The sequence below is a fragment of the Telopea speciosissima genome, chromosome 4 (assembly GCF_018873765.1).
Source record: "Telopea speciosissima isolate NSW1024214 ecotype Mountain lineage chromosome 4, Tspe_v1, whole genome shotgun sequence".
Taxonomy (NCBI): Eukaryota; Viridiplantae; Streptophyta; class Magnoliopsida; order Proteales; family Proteaceae; genus Telopea; species Telopea speciosissima.
Window position 1 is genome coordinate 65278686 of NC_057919.1, and position 17057 is coordinate 65295742.

At 38.2% G+C, this 17057-nt stretch overlaps 2 protein-coding genes across 5 annotated transcripts in view; both read right to left on the bottom strand.

Annotated features, from left to right (window-relative positions):
- Window positions 1–4318: 4318 nt before the first annotated feature.
- LOC122657956 (probable boron transporter 2) lies at window positions 4319–9308 on the bottom strand. 2 transcript variants are annotated; one of them, XM_043852768.1, is made up of 12 exons: window positions 8886–9308; window positions 8613–8695; window positions 8295–8487; window positions 8060–8198; window positions 7621–7786; window positions 7229–7395; window positions 6945–7118; window positions 6771–6866; window positions 6275–6412; window positions 5561–5880; window positions 5194–5461; window positions 4319–4805 (listed from the first exon to the last, which is right to left on the bottom strand). In XM_043852768.1, exons 1-12 carry the CDS (start codon window positions 8987–8989, stop codon window positions 4497–4499), a joined length of 2157 nt encoding a protein of 718 aa, XP_043708703.1. In that variant the 5' UTR covers window positions 8990–9308; the 3' UTR covers window positions 4319–4496. The 2 variants fall into 2 exon arrangements, with proteins under 2 accessions (XP_043708703.1, XP_043708701.1); XM_043852766.1 differs by having other exon boundaries at window positions 4319–4808.
- A 3540-nt stretch (window positions 9309–12848) lies between these two features.
- The window catches only part of LOC122657957 (probable inactive DNA (cytosine-5)-methyltransferase DRM3), a 59505-nt gene continuing 55296 nt past the window's right edge, over window positions 12849–17057 (bottom strand). For all 3 annotated transcript variants that reach the window (XM_043852769.1, XM_043852770.1, XM_043852771.1), the window contains 3 exons: window positions 16498–16600; window positions 15471–15550; window positions 12849–14490 (listed from right to left, as the gene is read on the bottom strand). In XM_043852769.1, coding sequence (XP_043708704.1) covers window positions 13075–14490; window positions 15471–15550; window positions 16498–16600 — 1599 coding nt within the window. In that variant the 3' untranslated portion in view covers window positions 12849–13074. The remainder of the gene's footprint in view (window positions 14491–15470; window positions 15551–16497; window positions 16601–17057) is intronic.

Below are 17057 nucleotides of genomic sequence, written 5' to 3' on the forward strand. Positions count from 1 at the left end.
AACCCTTGTATGGTCACTTTCCGACCTTCCAGTCTGGCCTTGGATGAGATTAAAGTATACTTATTTTTGGGTGTGGGGGTTGGGGAAGATAGGAGATTAGGCTGTGGGGTATGAGTAAGTTCTTGAAACCTGGGAAGAGAAGCAAGAAGTGTAAATTTGAATACAAGGCTGTCCAGTTCAAAAGTTTAATTAAATTTAGGGATCACATTCCACACCACACAGGGCCACAATCAAAGTGAAAGAGAAATGTCCCATCACCGAATCAGTAGTCTCTTCACAATGATGAGTGAGTGAGTTACATGCACCAAACCAAACACAAAAAGTTTCATAGAAAAGTAAAGATAGAGATACTGAAATTAGCTAAGGTGACCCCACAACATCTAAAAGAGAGATACAGAGATTGTTCACACTATGTTATAAAGTCAAAGCTTTGAGAACTACCATACCATGACACACACCACATTACTCTGCAATTGAGAGTGTCATATCTTATTGCTTCTCCCATTCCATGGATGTATAGTTAATCTGAAAGAATGATCTTAGATAGCCTCATCATCTATACTTTGTTTTAAAGCTGTTTTAACCTTATCTTATTACTCTTTCTTTCTTTCTTTTAAAGCTGTTTCAATCTTATCTTATTTTGGCTCCTCTTCCAATGCTACTTTCTACGGACCTGGCTCCTTTGCATCCGGGCTGCATGTGCAATGCTAGACTCAAGGCGGCGCGCTTTGACCGCCTTATCCCTGCCCAAGCGCTTTGCCTGAGTAGGGGTAAGGCGGTCAAAGTGCAGTGCCTTGAATTTGACACTGCACATGCTGCCCAGCTGCCCGGATGCACAGGATCGTTTTCTCACTTTCTACACCATATTATATCATTTGACTTTTTTAGTCTGTAAATATGGCTTCTGATAAGTGGAATTCCATGTGGATAAATATTAATCAGAACACAAATTTTTTGGGAACAATCATCTTATGGACTCCTTAAAAAGAGTAATAGGTTCCTTGGGCTTCCCTGACACCATGGCTGTTAAAAGTGAGTATATCTTAATTTACTAATGCCAGAATTCCGATTCAAATAATGGAAATACAAACATATTATGGCAAATTTTTTTTTTTCTAAAGGTTTGTGGGGAAGGCGTGGAGATGGTTAAGATTTTCTTAGTTCCATGAGGTTTTCTAATAGAGAGTGTGTTAAAACAAACACCACGAAACACGAAGAAAAAAAAATCAGAACAATCAAAGATGGATACACAGAGTTAATGTGGTTTACACACCAATATGATGTTTGCTATGTCAACGGGCGAAGCTGAAGATGATTCACTATGTAATAGAAGAAAGGTTACAGTGGAGATCTCTCAAGAACATGAAAACGGCAACAAGAACTCTCACCCAAAAACCCTGTAAAAGAAAGGATTAGAGAAGGAGAGAAGAGAAGAAGAAAATGAGACGAGGATTTTAATGTGGTTCGGTTCTGTAGAACCTATGCCATTCAAATCACATTTTGAATGATTTCCTTCTATAAACCCTAACTTGAAAATCCTCAAATCTCACTTGTTTCACTTGCTTTTACAACGAGACACGAAAAACATATAAATACTCCTCCAAGTGGATCGATCCATCGGGTCCGGGCTTGAGCCTACGACCCAAGTCCTCCGCTACCATCATAGACCTTAGAAAAAACCTCATTCGAGTCGCCACCAAAAAATGTCGGAGCTGGTCAATCTTAAAAATAGGTACAAGAATTCGAGACACACATAACAATATGAATACTATGAACCCATCTCAAAGACAACTGCTAGCACAGTTGGTTGGTGCCATGACCTAGAGTGCAAGCTTCTAGGAAGTCACAGGTTCAATTCTCTTGTCTTCACCTTGTGACTTAATGCACCCTTTCCTGCCCCTCTCCTCCTCTCTTACACTCTCACCTAAATTCTTACCAACAAAATCTCCTTAATCTGATTTCATTCAATGTCATAAAATTCTCTTTCCTATTAAATCTTTCCCCATCTCCTAAATTCTCTACTTTATCCTAGATTTATTCATAGACCTAGATTAAAATTATTATAAGGGATTTCTTTTTTCATTTCTTCTTTTAAGTAAGTATATAACTCTTAATATTTAGTTAAAAGTTAATCTCCACTTAATTAACTCCTAAATCTGTCTTCCATCCTTCCCCTCCACCATCTCACTTCTCTCTCACTATCACATCCCATACCTCATGGCCATCTCTCTCTCTCTCTCTCATGGATTATGAATGTGTATAATATACATTGGATTTTGTTCTCACTTGGATATCGCCCAAGAATTTTTTTTCTAGTGGACGATGAAATTTTACACAGGTGATGGTCCAAATGCTGAACGTTGTGAGGAAGAATTAATACAACACGAAATGTAATGTGAGTACATAATTAGTGGTAATTCTCTAAATAAATGTATCAAGCAGAATGAATAGAGATCATAAAGTGTTTGATTGGTATATACAGATTTTGTAAGATAGATTATGTAATCTCCAGAATTTAAACATCTCCTTGAATCCGCTTTCGCTCTCATTTCTTTTATCTTCTTTTAGTTATAGCCAACATGAGAGAGCTACAAGTAAAGAAAACTTTCATGGAAGAACAGATAAAGCTCCCTCAACAATTTCTTCTATGTTATATTCTGGTAGAGAAAACCACAAGCAATGGAATCATCTCTTAGAAGACCATGAAGTCATCTTGCTTCTCTGTCTATCTCTCTTCTGAAATTCTTTATGCTGCTTTTCTTCAATATTGGGATGATGATGACATGGGTTCCAAAGTTCATATATGGACTGTTGAATCTATGGTGGTTCCTTCAATGCAGCAACATCTAGTTTATCCCAATTATTGTAATTTAAATATTTTCTATTTTATTTGTAATTTTTTATTCAATCTTGCAAATGTCTTCCCAAGACTTTTTCGTTGCATCAATTTCTCGACTGAAGAAAGATCATATTTTTTTTTTCTCACTTTTTTCAAGGTATTCTTCTGTTTCTCAGTATGATCTCTATTATCTCTATTCCCTTTATCAACTCTCCTATCCCACCTAGTTCTATGAATTTCTCTATCAATTCCATTATCTGCTCCTTACCCATGAGGTTCCAAAATTTGGTCCTTAATTGGCCTAGGATTTGTTCCTGGGCATCCTCAAAATAAAGGTTCTTAGACAGCCCAAGCTCAACCCCCCCCCCCCCCCCCAATCAGACATGGTTCAGCCACGCCCTGTGCCAAGACTTCCTATGACAAGAGCAAGTGGAACTCTATGTCAGAGAGAAACAGGGGGTGCCTGAGTCAACCATTCGGAGAAGAAGAATGGGATGTCTGGATGGTAAGCTAACATCATCCATCAGCCTCCTCAGTCTCGTAAGGCGTTGAAGGATCAAAATCTCTTTCCACTTATCTATGTAAGACTAAATCCAAGTTAAATTGCTTTGGAGAGTTGTTAATTAAGTTGCTAAACTCCATAGACCCAGCCATTACAGTTGCAGGACAAAAAACCAATAGAGCGAGTGTCCAACTAACAAACAGACCACTAATGATGCAGGGGAAACCTTAAGCTCATCTTCCTTCTCTGTCGCAGAAGGGGAAAAAAATATATCTTATAGTTGTTCTTGAAACATCTCAGATTCATGTCATTTATCAATTCTATAATTGACTTAAAAGGGTATGGGTGTGATAAGATCTACTATCTTTGGATTTTTTGCCTTCATAATCTTCAAAACATTTATCAATTTGTGGATCCTCTTTCAAGTTTTAATGCCAAGAAAAAGTTCCAATCTTTGTACATGTAGTTAAAGGAAATAACATTCTTTAGGTTCTTCACCATACCTACCATCTTAGCCCAAACTGTGTTAAGTGCCGTATTGATTAATTGTTCTTTCAAATGGTGAAGGAAAGAACAGAAAACAAATATAAATACATGGATTGCACAGTTTATAAAGAAAGAGCCACTTATTTAACCCACTTTTCTGCTTTAATTATCTAGCCAGTTGAAATGTACGCAGACTAAGTGAGTCAAGGTTAGCATTCATCTCTTGATAAAGTAGCCATGAAAGAACAAATCAGTTTATCTGAAACAAAATTAGTGTGGATCACCAACACTGCCAAGTCACCATCTACATAACACATTTACTGCTTGACTCATAGTATACTCAATTACCACATATTTTTGCATGTCATTTTCTTCAATTTTCAATTGACTCATCATGATCCCCCCCCCCCTTTTCCCCCCAATTTTTCCATGCTGTATAGACCAACAAGACACAGACTTTGAACACAGCACTCTTTCATAAACAAAATGGCTGAACAGAAAAACACACATTTGTATTATTGCTATTTATCTATGATTACAACTCCCCATTGGGTAGATAGGAGCAGAAGGCAAAAGATTTTACATGAAGGTCAGTCCACAACAACTAAACACAGAGAAAGAACGACCACAAAATTCCTATATCTCCATGTGTTAAAACTTCAATCCTTTCTAAGTTGAAGTTGAGCTCCGAGCACCTTGTCCCAAATTAGATGGCCTTGCTTCTCCAGTCTTCGGACTGTAGGGTCCTCTCCCACTAAGCTGGGGACTATTATCCCCTTTAAGTTCACTTATACGAGGGCTATATGCTTTCTCTGAGATCCGAGGACTTTGAAGGCTCTTGGGATCTTTTGATGGAGTTGCTGTGGAACTCGTTATTTTTGGACTGTATATACGCTTTATCTCACCTCGACTTCGAGTAATGATGTCACCTAGAAGATCTTCCTCTGCAAAAGAAGCTCTTGCAACCGTGTCTCCCTCCTGCTAACACCACATTAAGAATGCTATAAGCAAAATTAAGAAAATGAATATCTTAGAAAGGTAAATCTGTTTGTGATTCTTCATGAAGTATTGCGGGATAAAAGGATCATAGCTCCTAATTAGGTACCAACTTGCAAATAAAAAAGGGCGTACCCAGTGCACAAGGCTCCCGCCACTATGGGGTCTGGGAGGTCATAATGTACACAGCCTTACCCCCGCTTCTAGGGAGTGACAAATACTTGTGTAAATATTTATGTAGGTACCAACTTGCAAATATTTATGTAAATACTTTTAGTAAAAATATATGAACATTCAAAATATAGGGGGTACCGATTTATAAATTTTGGGTTGTAGAACTTTTCAGAGCATAAAACGAGAAAAAACTTACAGTTGCTAGGTTCAGTGGTAAAGCTGGTGCCTCTTCATATTCTGCGGCATCTAAATCTGAAAGGAATGCCCCTTTGAACAACTTGGGCATGATGTATTGTCTCACAGGAACCAAAAACATGATCATCAGAGGGAACAGGACCCCAGCAATTGGAATCCATGTAATACCAAAACAAATGAGCAAGTAAGCTGTCTGGAAAAGTGTAAAAAATGCAATTGTCTGGAAAGGCACAGTTTCCACGAAAGTGGCATGGGACTCCTCAAGCACTCTGTAAAAAGCATGAGTTGGTTATTTTTCGTTAGAAACCAATGGAAGGTGCTATGAACTGATCATAATAAGAAATGAAGAAAAGTGACTTAGGAGATACTTGTATCTTCTGCTTGGAGCAGTGAAAAGCAATAGGATCCTCTCCCAGAATTGGTTGCCAGGTAAACTTTCAATAGCCATGAATGCAAAGTAGCCCCACAATACTGAAGTTGGAATCATTTTAAGGATAGGCATGGCTGCAACACAGCCTCCCACCATCAAAGATTGAAGCAAGTTGCTAAGCCGCTGCTCTTTGACCTCAATAGGCAGAAGATCATCAATCTCCTTCTCAACATCAAATACTGTCTCATCAACTGGAGCATCAATATTTCCCATGCTTGAAGCCAATTGAATTGTAGTCTCCTTGAGTTCCTTCAGTCCCTGATCAAGAAACTCATGTTTCAGGCCATGTCACAAAAGCCTTAAATCACAGTCGATTAGCCAGAAAATTATATTAAAGAAAACCTTGAGAAATTATATATGAGCTAATGTACTTATGATATAAAAAGAAATGTTATTCGCAGGCTGTCACTGTTGACTTGCCTAGTCACCACTACATGTAAATTAACTTGGGAGAACATGGCTTGGATGGGGGCAGTTTTCAGACCTAGCCACAAATTACTTTCTAAATGTACTGTCTCAAAAATGGCTTGACATTTCTTCGTCCTCAGTTGATTTTTAAGTTTACAACCACTGTTATCTATTAGTCCAGAAAAAATAAAAAGCAACAATATTATAATTAATAAAATTTAAAACCAAAGATGTCCAAAGATACTTGAGCGGCTGGTTGCTGGTAGATCAATGGAGTCTGCATCTGCTGATAAGCCTCTTGCATATTTCCATATAATTGCCCCAAGCTTGCATTCTTACCCATACTTTTGCGTGCTGTTGCCACAAGACGATTGCGTAGCAACTGCAGATACAGAGACTTTGTTGTAAATGAAAAGATAATTGTGAACAATAGTATAAAAAGAAATACTACTGTATAGAATAAATAATTTGGAAGTTGAACTGCAAAACAGGATCTCTATAGCTGACCCCATTTCATAGGGATAAGGTTTTGTCGAGTTGAATTTAGTAGGAAAAGAATACATCAGGTGACTCAAGCAGTACTTCAGCCAGACCCAGTTATAAAAATTCTGAGAACATTAAGTAACATTCAATTGAACTACTGGATCAACCATGAGTAGTGGGTAAGCTCTAGAATCCTCAGCAAACTTATAGGCCTCCACAGTGGTTGAATTGCAAAGAAGTGGTTCAAGATTACTTGCCTGGTGCTTGAGCGTAGCTAAACTCTTTGTATGCATTGGAGATTGTGGTATGACACCATTTGCTGGTGGGATTCCAATAAGACCACACAATATGACCTACCATCAACGTATCAGCAGAATGAAAAACAAAACTGTGTAAGCAAAGAAAGCATGCAACAAGAGCTATTTCCATACCATGAACCCCAAAAGAAGTAAATCATAATGGAAAGAAGCTGGCTTCCTCAAATTGAACTCTTCCTGCTGAGCCAGTTGAGATGCTACACTGTGGTCAAAATAGTAAAGCACTGCAATCATTGTGGCTGGAATAAGAGCTCCGATTATGTATAGAATGGGCACATTTAGCATGTCCTGTCAGTTTGATGAACTATCAGTCATATTAGTGCCTGTTAAAAGAACAAGGACCAAGCTATCTGTAATACAATGAAATAAAAGAAAGAAAAAAAAAACAGAAAACATGCCTTGATGACAGTCCAGTTCTCATATGCACCAGGTGACCATGGATTTGGGCTGGAAAGGCGCCGTGGAATCCCTGTTGGGACATTGCCAGTTGGTATGTAGGAAACGGCAGTCCAGACTAAAACCATCAATGGAACACCATAGTCTGCTATGATGCCTCGAAGGCAACCTGTGAAAGAACTGAACTTAAAAATTTGAACATAAAAAACAAGTTTTTAGAAACCTAGCTGAGTTTTAAGCAGAAAAGGTTTTTGTAGGATTTGGGAACTTCAGGTAATTTAGGTGGCAGTTGAGAACGATGTTATCTTTTCCCGTTCCGTATAATAGCACAAACAGCTAAACCATTATAACTTCACTTAGGAATCAAAGATACTGTAAATTCCAATGGACATACCAGATCCATATCGCCACGACCGTGCCTTCCGGCTTCTTAACGCAGTAAGCAGAAGGCCAAATGACAACACCAAGGCAAACATCCCATTTGCAAATCTCCAAGAAGGTATATATTCAGTCAACTTTGGATTTTCTCTGTTGGGTATGTGAAATTCATCCACAAGTCCCTAGGGTACCCCATTCACAAATAAAAGATTAGAATTCATATGTTCTCCTTCCAGTTCTAGGAACAGAGAGTGGAGCAAAGGCCACAGTACAAATTACTGAACATGATTCTTTTACATTAACAAGTTAAATAGATGGATGAAGCCTAGAAAAACCTCATTTTAGCTGAACTCAAGATCCCAACTGTTTAAGGTAAATGGTAGGCTTGTCTTTCATCAAGATTTCAATTTTAACAAAAGAAAGTAAATGAGATAGAGTGAGTGATCTAGTTTTACTTTGATGGCTTGTTGCATGAAGAGCATTGCAATGAGAAGACCAAAGAGTTCCCCCGCCAGTCGAGTAAACCTATTGATAATGGAGCAAGCTCCTAGAATAGACAGCAAGAACAACAAGATTGCAGTCCACACACATACCCTGTCCATCCAGATGAATACATAATTTACAATACAAATCAGATCTACCAAAATAATAGTGTCGTCTCTCTCTGTAAAACAGCATCAAACAGCTTACCATCCAGTCCATCCTAGGAAAAGCTTTGGCCCCAAATCAGGTCTATCTTTGGCGAAGTTAAACATGAATGTGTACATAAGCACAGTCGGCTCAGCAACTCCTAGAATTAGCAAAGGTTGACCTCCAATAATCGAGTGTATAATCCCGCACAATGCAGTAGATGCTAATGTTTGAACTGTGGTCAGAATCCCATCTGCTATCAATAGGTAGAGTATATGAACAATACAATTCTCAAAAAGTCTTGCTTGAAATCATAATTTATACGAAGTAGACTAGAAGAGACTGAAGACAAGTAGAGCAGCAATTTACTAACGGTACCTGTATTTCTCTCCAATTGTTCACCGAATGAAATAACTGGGATTGCAGAAGCAAAGAATATGTACATGGTGGGAGCCAAAATCCTTCAGGGGGAGGGGGAAAAAAAGAGATTAAATGGCATTACCAGGCTAAGATGTCTATTTTATATCAAATAAAATCTGTCTGTGAAAAAGAAATTAGAAATCTCTATCTGAACACTATCAAATAAAATCAGATGATGGATTGTTTGTTTCCTCACAAACAAGGACAAGGGAAGAAGAAGTAGATATATACCCGAAGCCTGCCTTGAAACCTCCCGTCCAGTCTTGCTTGTAACACATCACCCTTCCATGAAGATCGTTCTTGATTCCTCGGAATGGTATAAACGTCTCCTCCATTATGCGTAACTCAGAGAAACAGTGACGTCCTTCTATTGGTTTTACAGAGAAAGGAGACCAGAACAGAATTATGGAAGTTTGCTCTCTTTGAAAACAAATCCAAATCGGGTTGCCATTGGAAAGAATGATAATCTGACGTCCAGGTAAGTTACATAACTGAAGTGTGGCACAGAGCCTATCTAGCTAAATGCTGAAATTTTAAGAGAAGGGATCTGACGTGCATTGATGTATTCAGCTCAAAGCAGAAACGAAATGGGCGATGGATCAGTTAAAAGTTTAGGGAGATTCATAAGAATGCCACATACCCAGATGGAGAGAACCCAGACATGATTCAGTCTCCAAAACTCAGAACCAGTAGGAATCACTACAAAGTTAATTTAAAATGAGGGATAATTACACAACACAGTGTTGGTTGGGCCAAGAAACAAGACAGCATTTTACTTGAACTGAATCTTAATTGAAGTGAATTTTCTTCTTCCCAAGCAATGTGAGAGCAGAGTTGGAGGTTCGACTTCTGAAAGGAAACTCCATATATAGAAAGACCAGTCCAGGAAAGAGGGTTGAAAAGGGGAACTGTAGATTTGATGCAGAGTGCGCTGTGGGTCAACATGGGATAAGAGGAGTCGGTGCCGCACAGCAAAAATGATACCAAAAAAAGAAAAGGAGAAAGAATGGAGAGGAGAAACACGCTACAATGAAGGTTCTTATACCTTGAAACCTCACTCTCCTTCCCAAAATTGTAAAAAACGAAAGAAAAATAAATAAATGAATTTAACTGTCCCGCAACCTACAAAACTAGGAAGGATAAAGTATGGAATATCATGTTAGAAGTGGTTTGTGGGGAGTTTCAATACATGATAAGTTACGAAAAAATCGTTTGAGATAGCATGATCATGTTCAATGAAGGCCTTTGGATGTTCCTCCGATCCATTATAAAAGAGTGATTTGATTCGGATTGAAGGAATTAAAAACGCTAGAGGTAGACCTAAAATGACCGTAGGAGAAATGGTGATCGAAGAAAGACATGCATAGCTTAGGCTTTGTATCAAATATGACCTTGAATAAAGCTAATTGGAGGGTAAGGATCCATTTTGCCGACTCCATTGTTGTTATTGTTGTCTCACTTCTTCACTGTATCCCTTATTATTTTCTTTAGGTTATCTTTTCGAGGGTTTGTGTTTTACTATTTTTTTTCATGGATCACCGATCACTGCTAGCTCATATGTATGAATTTACGATTGATGAGAAAAGGGTTCAAGTTCTTTTCTTTTTCCTTGTCAAATTTTTTTCGAATCTACAGTGATGACTTTAACCTATAAACAATTTTCATTTGGTATCTTTGAATTAAACAAATGAATACCATTATACCAGAGTGTTCCGACTTCCGAACTCCAACTTTGAAACTTCTAACCACCACCAACCGTGGCTGATACTAATACCTGATCGATATATTGGCCATGAATCTATCATCTTTATTGGTATCGGTATTGATATTTGCATCGACAGATTTATCGTGAGCTAAATCCTTGCTAATGGCTCAACTAATGTAGGTGCAATCATGGATTTAGTGCATGGTACCAGAACGGGCATTGGCCGTCCCAAAAAATCGATATGATATCGTTATGGATCAATCCATATCCAACAACTTTGCCCTTGTTTTTTTTTGAAAGAAAAAAAAAAGATTTTTGATACCAATACCAATATGACTAACCTGATATCAATACCTCAAACCATGGTTGAGTCTGAGTCTGGATCTTCTGTCGTACTGCAGGGTGCATGGTCACATCCTGCGGCACACATGGCCTCTGCTGTACTGCACGGTGAGCGGTGGCTGTGCCGCAGGATGTGCACCGCTCACCGTGCAGTACAGCAGAGGATTTTTATTGACCATGGTTGCAATAGCTCATTCTGGACTTTCACAGCCCCATATATATATTTTGCCTCTATTGTCCTCATTCCTCATCCACAACCACCACTAAGATCGGCGCCACTACTTTATACTTAGCAGGAGGGCCACCATCATTACCATTGTCATCATCGACAGCGGTACAGAAAGAAAGCAGAAAAAGAGAACATCAAAGGAACGAAAGGTCTATCCCAAAAAAAAAAAAAAAGAATAAAAAAAAAGAAAAAAGAAAAAAAGTTAAAGGTTAGTGAACCAGTAACCAAGTAACCACAGAAGATTTAATGAGAACCCACAATAGATTTTTCTAGTTAGTATTGAGAATTGAGATAAGACTTAAACAACATTATATTGGCCCCCTCTTTAGTTTTTAGTGTTAGCTAGTTTAATTTGTCACATTCATTGAAGTCTATGAACTTTTGGTTTTTTGGAGGAGCTGATCATGGGGATTTGTTATTCTGTAATCAAGCAATTTGACAAGATCACTTTATCTTTTTAATATCAGTTTAAGCTTAAGTCATACTAAACTACATGGTACTATGATTAATTTATTATTTTACTTTGGACCAAGTTTCCCTTATTCCATCGATGAAGCAGGAATTGCTTCACCAATGGTCATCATTGCGCTTGGACGAATCCCAAGGAACTGTGAAAAACATTTCAGAACGAATAGGAGAAATAAAATTAACAGAAGAGTCGTTGGTGTTTGGTTTTTTCACTGTGGGTGAAGGAAAACCGAAAACTCTCTTCTGCCAAATTATGCAAGGGTTTCCAAGTTTAGTGGTAGTATATTAGGACGTATGATGGATTCTATGCTTAACTAATCACCTTTCTTTTCATTTAAAAAAATAAAAACTACAAATTTATAAATTGGGATTGAATTCTTTGTTCGGCTTCTATCTTCCTATATATAGAGGTTGCTAGAAATTTGAAGGGGAATATGCAAATGCAGACACATATACCCAGATTACTATCACTTTTCAGGTGTTTTAGCATGGTTCAAGAATTAGATAAGAATTGGCTGAATCTGATTCCGATTCCAATTAATTCGAATTGATTGAAACATACTGAATTTCTAGGGTTCAGTCCAATTCCAGCTGAATCGAATTGGCAGAGTATTGTCATTAGAATTGGAATTTCAGACCTGAGGAGCCAATTCTAGGGTTTTTAGGACTGATTCCAGCTGATTCTCGGAATTGAAATCCACCCACAGAAAGAGAGAGAGAGAGAGAGGTGCACTGCCATCAAATGATTTTGTCCGGCACAATGCTATTTATACCTGAGGTCTTGAATCACTGAGGGCTCAGAGGGTACTCAATATTAACCCACTAGTTGGTATTTGTTAAAGCTTATTCAATCATTTTTGACAATCTAAACAATTGACTAAGTGGCACACACAACCCTAGATGACCCTACGACTATTTTCATGGTACCCTAACCTAGTACGTTTGAGTCTCGAGTCCAGATCAGGTTCTCGTACAAGAACCATTCTCCTACGTCCTTAATGCGCACAGATGGAATCCAAGAGAGTGAGTAGATTCCATCTGTGCACCTAAGGGCGTACGGGTGATCCAGCCTCCTCTCTCTCACTAGCAGTTTCCATCTATAGTGCAGAGACACAGCATTATGTACCTAAACTACCAACATGAAAGAAGAAAGTTAGATCTTCAGCTTCATTTTTCCATTTACAACAACCAGATGGAAATCAACATCAATGTCAACACAGCTGCAACACAAACACTTGGTGCTCCTCATCACTGTCAGAGAAGAGTAATTGCCAAAACATTTTCACTTTCAATACCATTGGCAAAAGCCCCACATTCTGCATTACATAAACAAAAATGGAGCCACGGATCAGTACACAAAGGCAAGAGCATAAGATCCTTAATTAAGCAGATGTTACTGGATCTTTTCCATGAATAAAGCAAGTAAAGTCAACCGGGCAAGAATTAGGACAGTAGAGAAGGGCCTGCTTCCTCTAATTTTCACAGCTCCGGCACTAGGTCCTGGAATCAAGTCAGCTGACTAATTCACTATTTTACCACCTTAATTATCAGTTATCAGTATAATTTTTAAAAAAAAAAAAACCCTGGTTATCATAAAAATTGAGTATGTGCAAATGCATATTTCTGTACATCTGGAGAGAGAGAGAGAGAGAGAGAGAGACCAAAGAATATTCTTCTTATCTATTTCTTCCCATTGAACTCCTTACACGTAGCAGAACACGAACAAATTCATAAAACAATTGGAAGTCTAGTCCTGCTGGATTATCGCCATCAGCGGCCACTTTTGAACTCCCAGAAATGTAGCAACACGGGTTTTGACAAATTACAAAGTCAAAACCACCAAATTCTTTGATGAGATTTTCAAGCTTGCTGGTTGTCATTCGGTGAATGTCTTCTATCTGCACCAGCTTCCCAGTTTGGCCCGTGTTATGCCACCACCTTTTTAGAATTTTCCGATTTGTTGCTGACGATTCTACTGAAACAACACCTTTAAGACGAACACCGAGCCTATGTAAAGCAACTTCTGCCCCACCAATTCCACTGTAAATAGATAACATTGTCAAACCATTAGGAAAAATCCACTTCAAAACAGAGATATGATACCCAAGTGTGTCCGTCTGGAAGCAATGTTTGAGTGATCTAAGTCTTTCAATTGGATCACAGTCAGCAGTGTGATGGAATGGGTAACCTAATATGCGTTCAACCTGGTCAGGTTCAATGGGGCTGAGTTTGTACTTGCCTACCCAGATTAGATTCAATGTCTTGCAGTGATGAAGGATGTCTCTTTGCTGTTCCATTGAAAGCATCCCTTGTGAATCAACCAAGATCTTTCCCAGTCTGTCACATAGCTGAGAAATCCCAGCAGTTTCAGAACTAATACAGCTTAGCTGTTTCCTAGTGTCCCATGAAGGCCACCATTTCCTAGTATGTGGTATTGCATCTTCAATTGTCATTGGTGGCCTTGGCAGGATGTGAAGTCTATTGTCATTGGGAAGATTGTGTATGTAGCCTTCCTTCCTACTCAGGGCTGAGAAGAACTGAGAATTCACAAACTCGGGCTGAATAAGATGCAAATACTGCGATACTCTGGTCCAATAATCATGTGAGACATCCATGACATTTCCATAGAAGAAATAAGGGGGTTTAGCTAACATTTGATTAACACTCGAACACTGATTAGGTTTAGACTTGAACATTTCTAATGGTTCTGACGATCGATGGAGCCCTCCCTTTGGCAACGGCATCTGAAAACTGTCTACTCTGGGTTCCACTATTCTTGCTTCTGGCGTCGGAGAGCCATCGAAAAAAGTCGAGTCATATTCACATTCAAGTTTTGGCTTTTTTCCTTTCCCATTCGTCTCAATGTTAATTTCGTTTGCATGAGGTAAAACATTAGAATCTGATACTTCAGTCTCCTCGGTCTTAATTTCAGGAAAGCGTTTGTTGTGTCCTGTTTCTCTACCTAGATTACTCCAGTCAGTTTCCTCAATCTTTATTTGAGCACTCCATTGATTGTACTCCGGTTCTCTACCTAGAGATCTCCAGTCACTTTCAGTGTGGGAAAAATGCATACCATGAGGGGCTGATGTTTCCTGCACCGATATCAGAGATAGGACATACTATTTGGGTTAAGAAACATGACTATTTATAGTAAAAATGCAAAAAGAGCCTACATGAGTGCAGAAACTTGAGCATGTAGCACAGAGACAAACATGAAACTAGAAGTTGACAATAATAACTACATGAATGGGAACATCCTCAGCAAAACTGTGTCAACAAAACCAACACATTATTCTCCTCTCCCCCCCTTTTTTGGGGATGGGGGGGAGATATTTTAATTAAAAAATTTTAAAACTATATTCCGGAAGATATATAACTCCTCCTCCTCCTTCTCCCCCCAAGGGAAAAAGATAACTCCTCCTCCCCCTTCTCCCCCCAAGGGAAAAAGATACTTTACACAGGAAGGTTAAAAAAATTTATTGTCCTGTTGAAATCTGTATGAAAGGAGAATTTTCCTGTAAATATTTTTCTTCCCCTCCAAAACATTCTAATCTATTACCTCTGTCATCCACCGTTGAAGATCTTAGGAATCTAAAAGATCCAAAACAAGGCTCTGCATAAAATATTCTTTCACTACTTTGTTTTTTCAACCATGGTTATTTAAACAAAAATTAATTCATTAAAAGTATTTTCAGTTTTGTATCATTTGACCTTTTCCTAAAAATGTTTTCTTCAATCAAAATTGTTTTAAAATGGGGTTGTCATGATCTCTAATCCCATTAAAAGTTTTGCTAGCAAAGGAAGGGGCATCATCTGAAGTAGAACTGTATATGGCCAGAGACAATTATATTTGTCAAGAATATTAAGGTACAATCCACACCATAATTTCATGTTATAAGAAATATACATGTCATGCAATGTAGTGATAATTTTTGCCAATTCCAATTAAAGAATGCCATTTAAGTCTATCAAACCTGAAGTGCCGATAAATAAAATAAATTCTACTAAACAGGCATAATAAGGATTTTTTTTGATAAGTGGCACAGTGAATAATTTGAGAGGGAATTATGACCTTGTCATCTTCAACACGGGTGCTGGCAAGTCGATCTGCAAATATTGAGTCAGCAAGCTCACAAATGGGAACTTCTGAACCTGAAAATAGTGAAGGATTTAGGAATAAAAAACAATGAGACATGCAAAAATTGAGATGCATCCGTAACCCCCCCCCCCACCCACTCCCCACAAAAGGCATATTGCTTGCATATGATGCCATTTTGAAATTTAGTGAAAAAATTATAAATAAAAACTTCAAAAACAAGGCGAAACTTATTGGGTGTGAAAGAAAATGAGGACTAATAGTAAAATAACATCCTCACCCTTATTTATCTTATAGACAATCAAAGATGGAGGAAAGATATACTAAATCCGTGCCAATGATATTACAAAATATTGTTTGCCTGTAACAGCCATTACAGTGACTCCTCCCCCAAAAAAAAAAAAAAAAAAAAATGGAAAAAGAAAAGATATTACATAAAGAATGGTGTTGCCAGTTCAAGCAGCTAAGCAAAGAACTCTGGATTATAGGACAGAAACACATGCATCACCAAAAGTGCTATGTTGCTGCAGTGTGCCAAAACTGTGAACATGCCTTTTGCTCCAACATTCCACATCCATACAGCTTCACTTAGGTGCTGGAATCATAATTATATGAACTCTCAAAGAGTCTACCGTATTTTACCCCCTCTTAAGTAGATTCTTTGTAAATATTGGCTCTTGAATTACTTTATCATTCTCATACTACATCAATGATCAATTATAGGTTCCTCGTCCACTGCCAAAAAAAAGTAGTCTTGGACAAATATAATTTACCCCCTTCCAACCACTCAGGATGACTTGAAATTGAAGGAACAATAAAATGTATTACAGTTTAAACATTAATTGGTTTTATTGGCAATTCCTTTTACTTAACATCCAGAGCACAAGCTACCACCTTCAAGGCATGAAAGAAAAGAAAGCGAAAGTAAACGCATCAAAGTCCAAACCAGTTGCTATGATTGATGTCATGCTCTTGTTACAGAAAACTATGGTGAAACACTCACCAAACCTCTCTATAGCTGAAGAAATTTCATGTTCAGAGAAACCCATTTCAAGCAAACGAAGTGTCTTATCCATAGTCCCAAACAAAGCTTCTGTAGTAATTTCCTGGCAAATTGGACAATAAATTAGTAGCAGGAGCATCCAAAACAAGCTAAAGACATAGAATAATTGATGCAGGAGGGCTTCTTTGGACCGGCACAAACCTGTTTGAGAGCCCAAACGGATGATGCAGGAATGCTTCCTTGGATCAGCACAAACCCGTTTGGGAGCCCAGACGGAGATGAACCAGGTCCAAATTGGGTTTTGGGTAGCTACCTAGTTTACTACAGTTTCTATTTTAGAATACGTATGGGAGTCTTTTTTCTTTTCTTAATTATATGCATGTAATGGATCATGATTATCAGATGAATAAGAATGAATATTGAGTTTTGGTTTTCAGTGGGCTTGCATGGCCTCGTAGCTTGGCTGTCATTCCCTCCTCTCTCTGTCTCCCTGATATGATACTATGATCCCTCTCTCCTCCTCCTCCTTCACTCTAATCTTTGTTTTATTTTACCCTTTG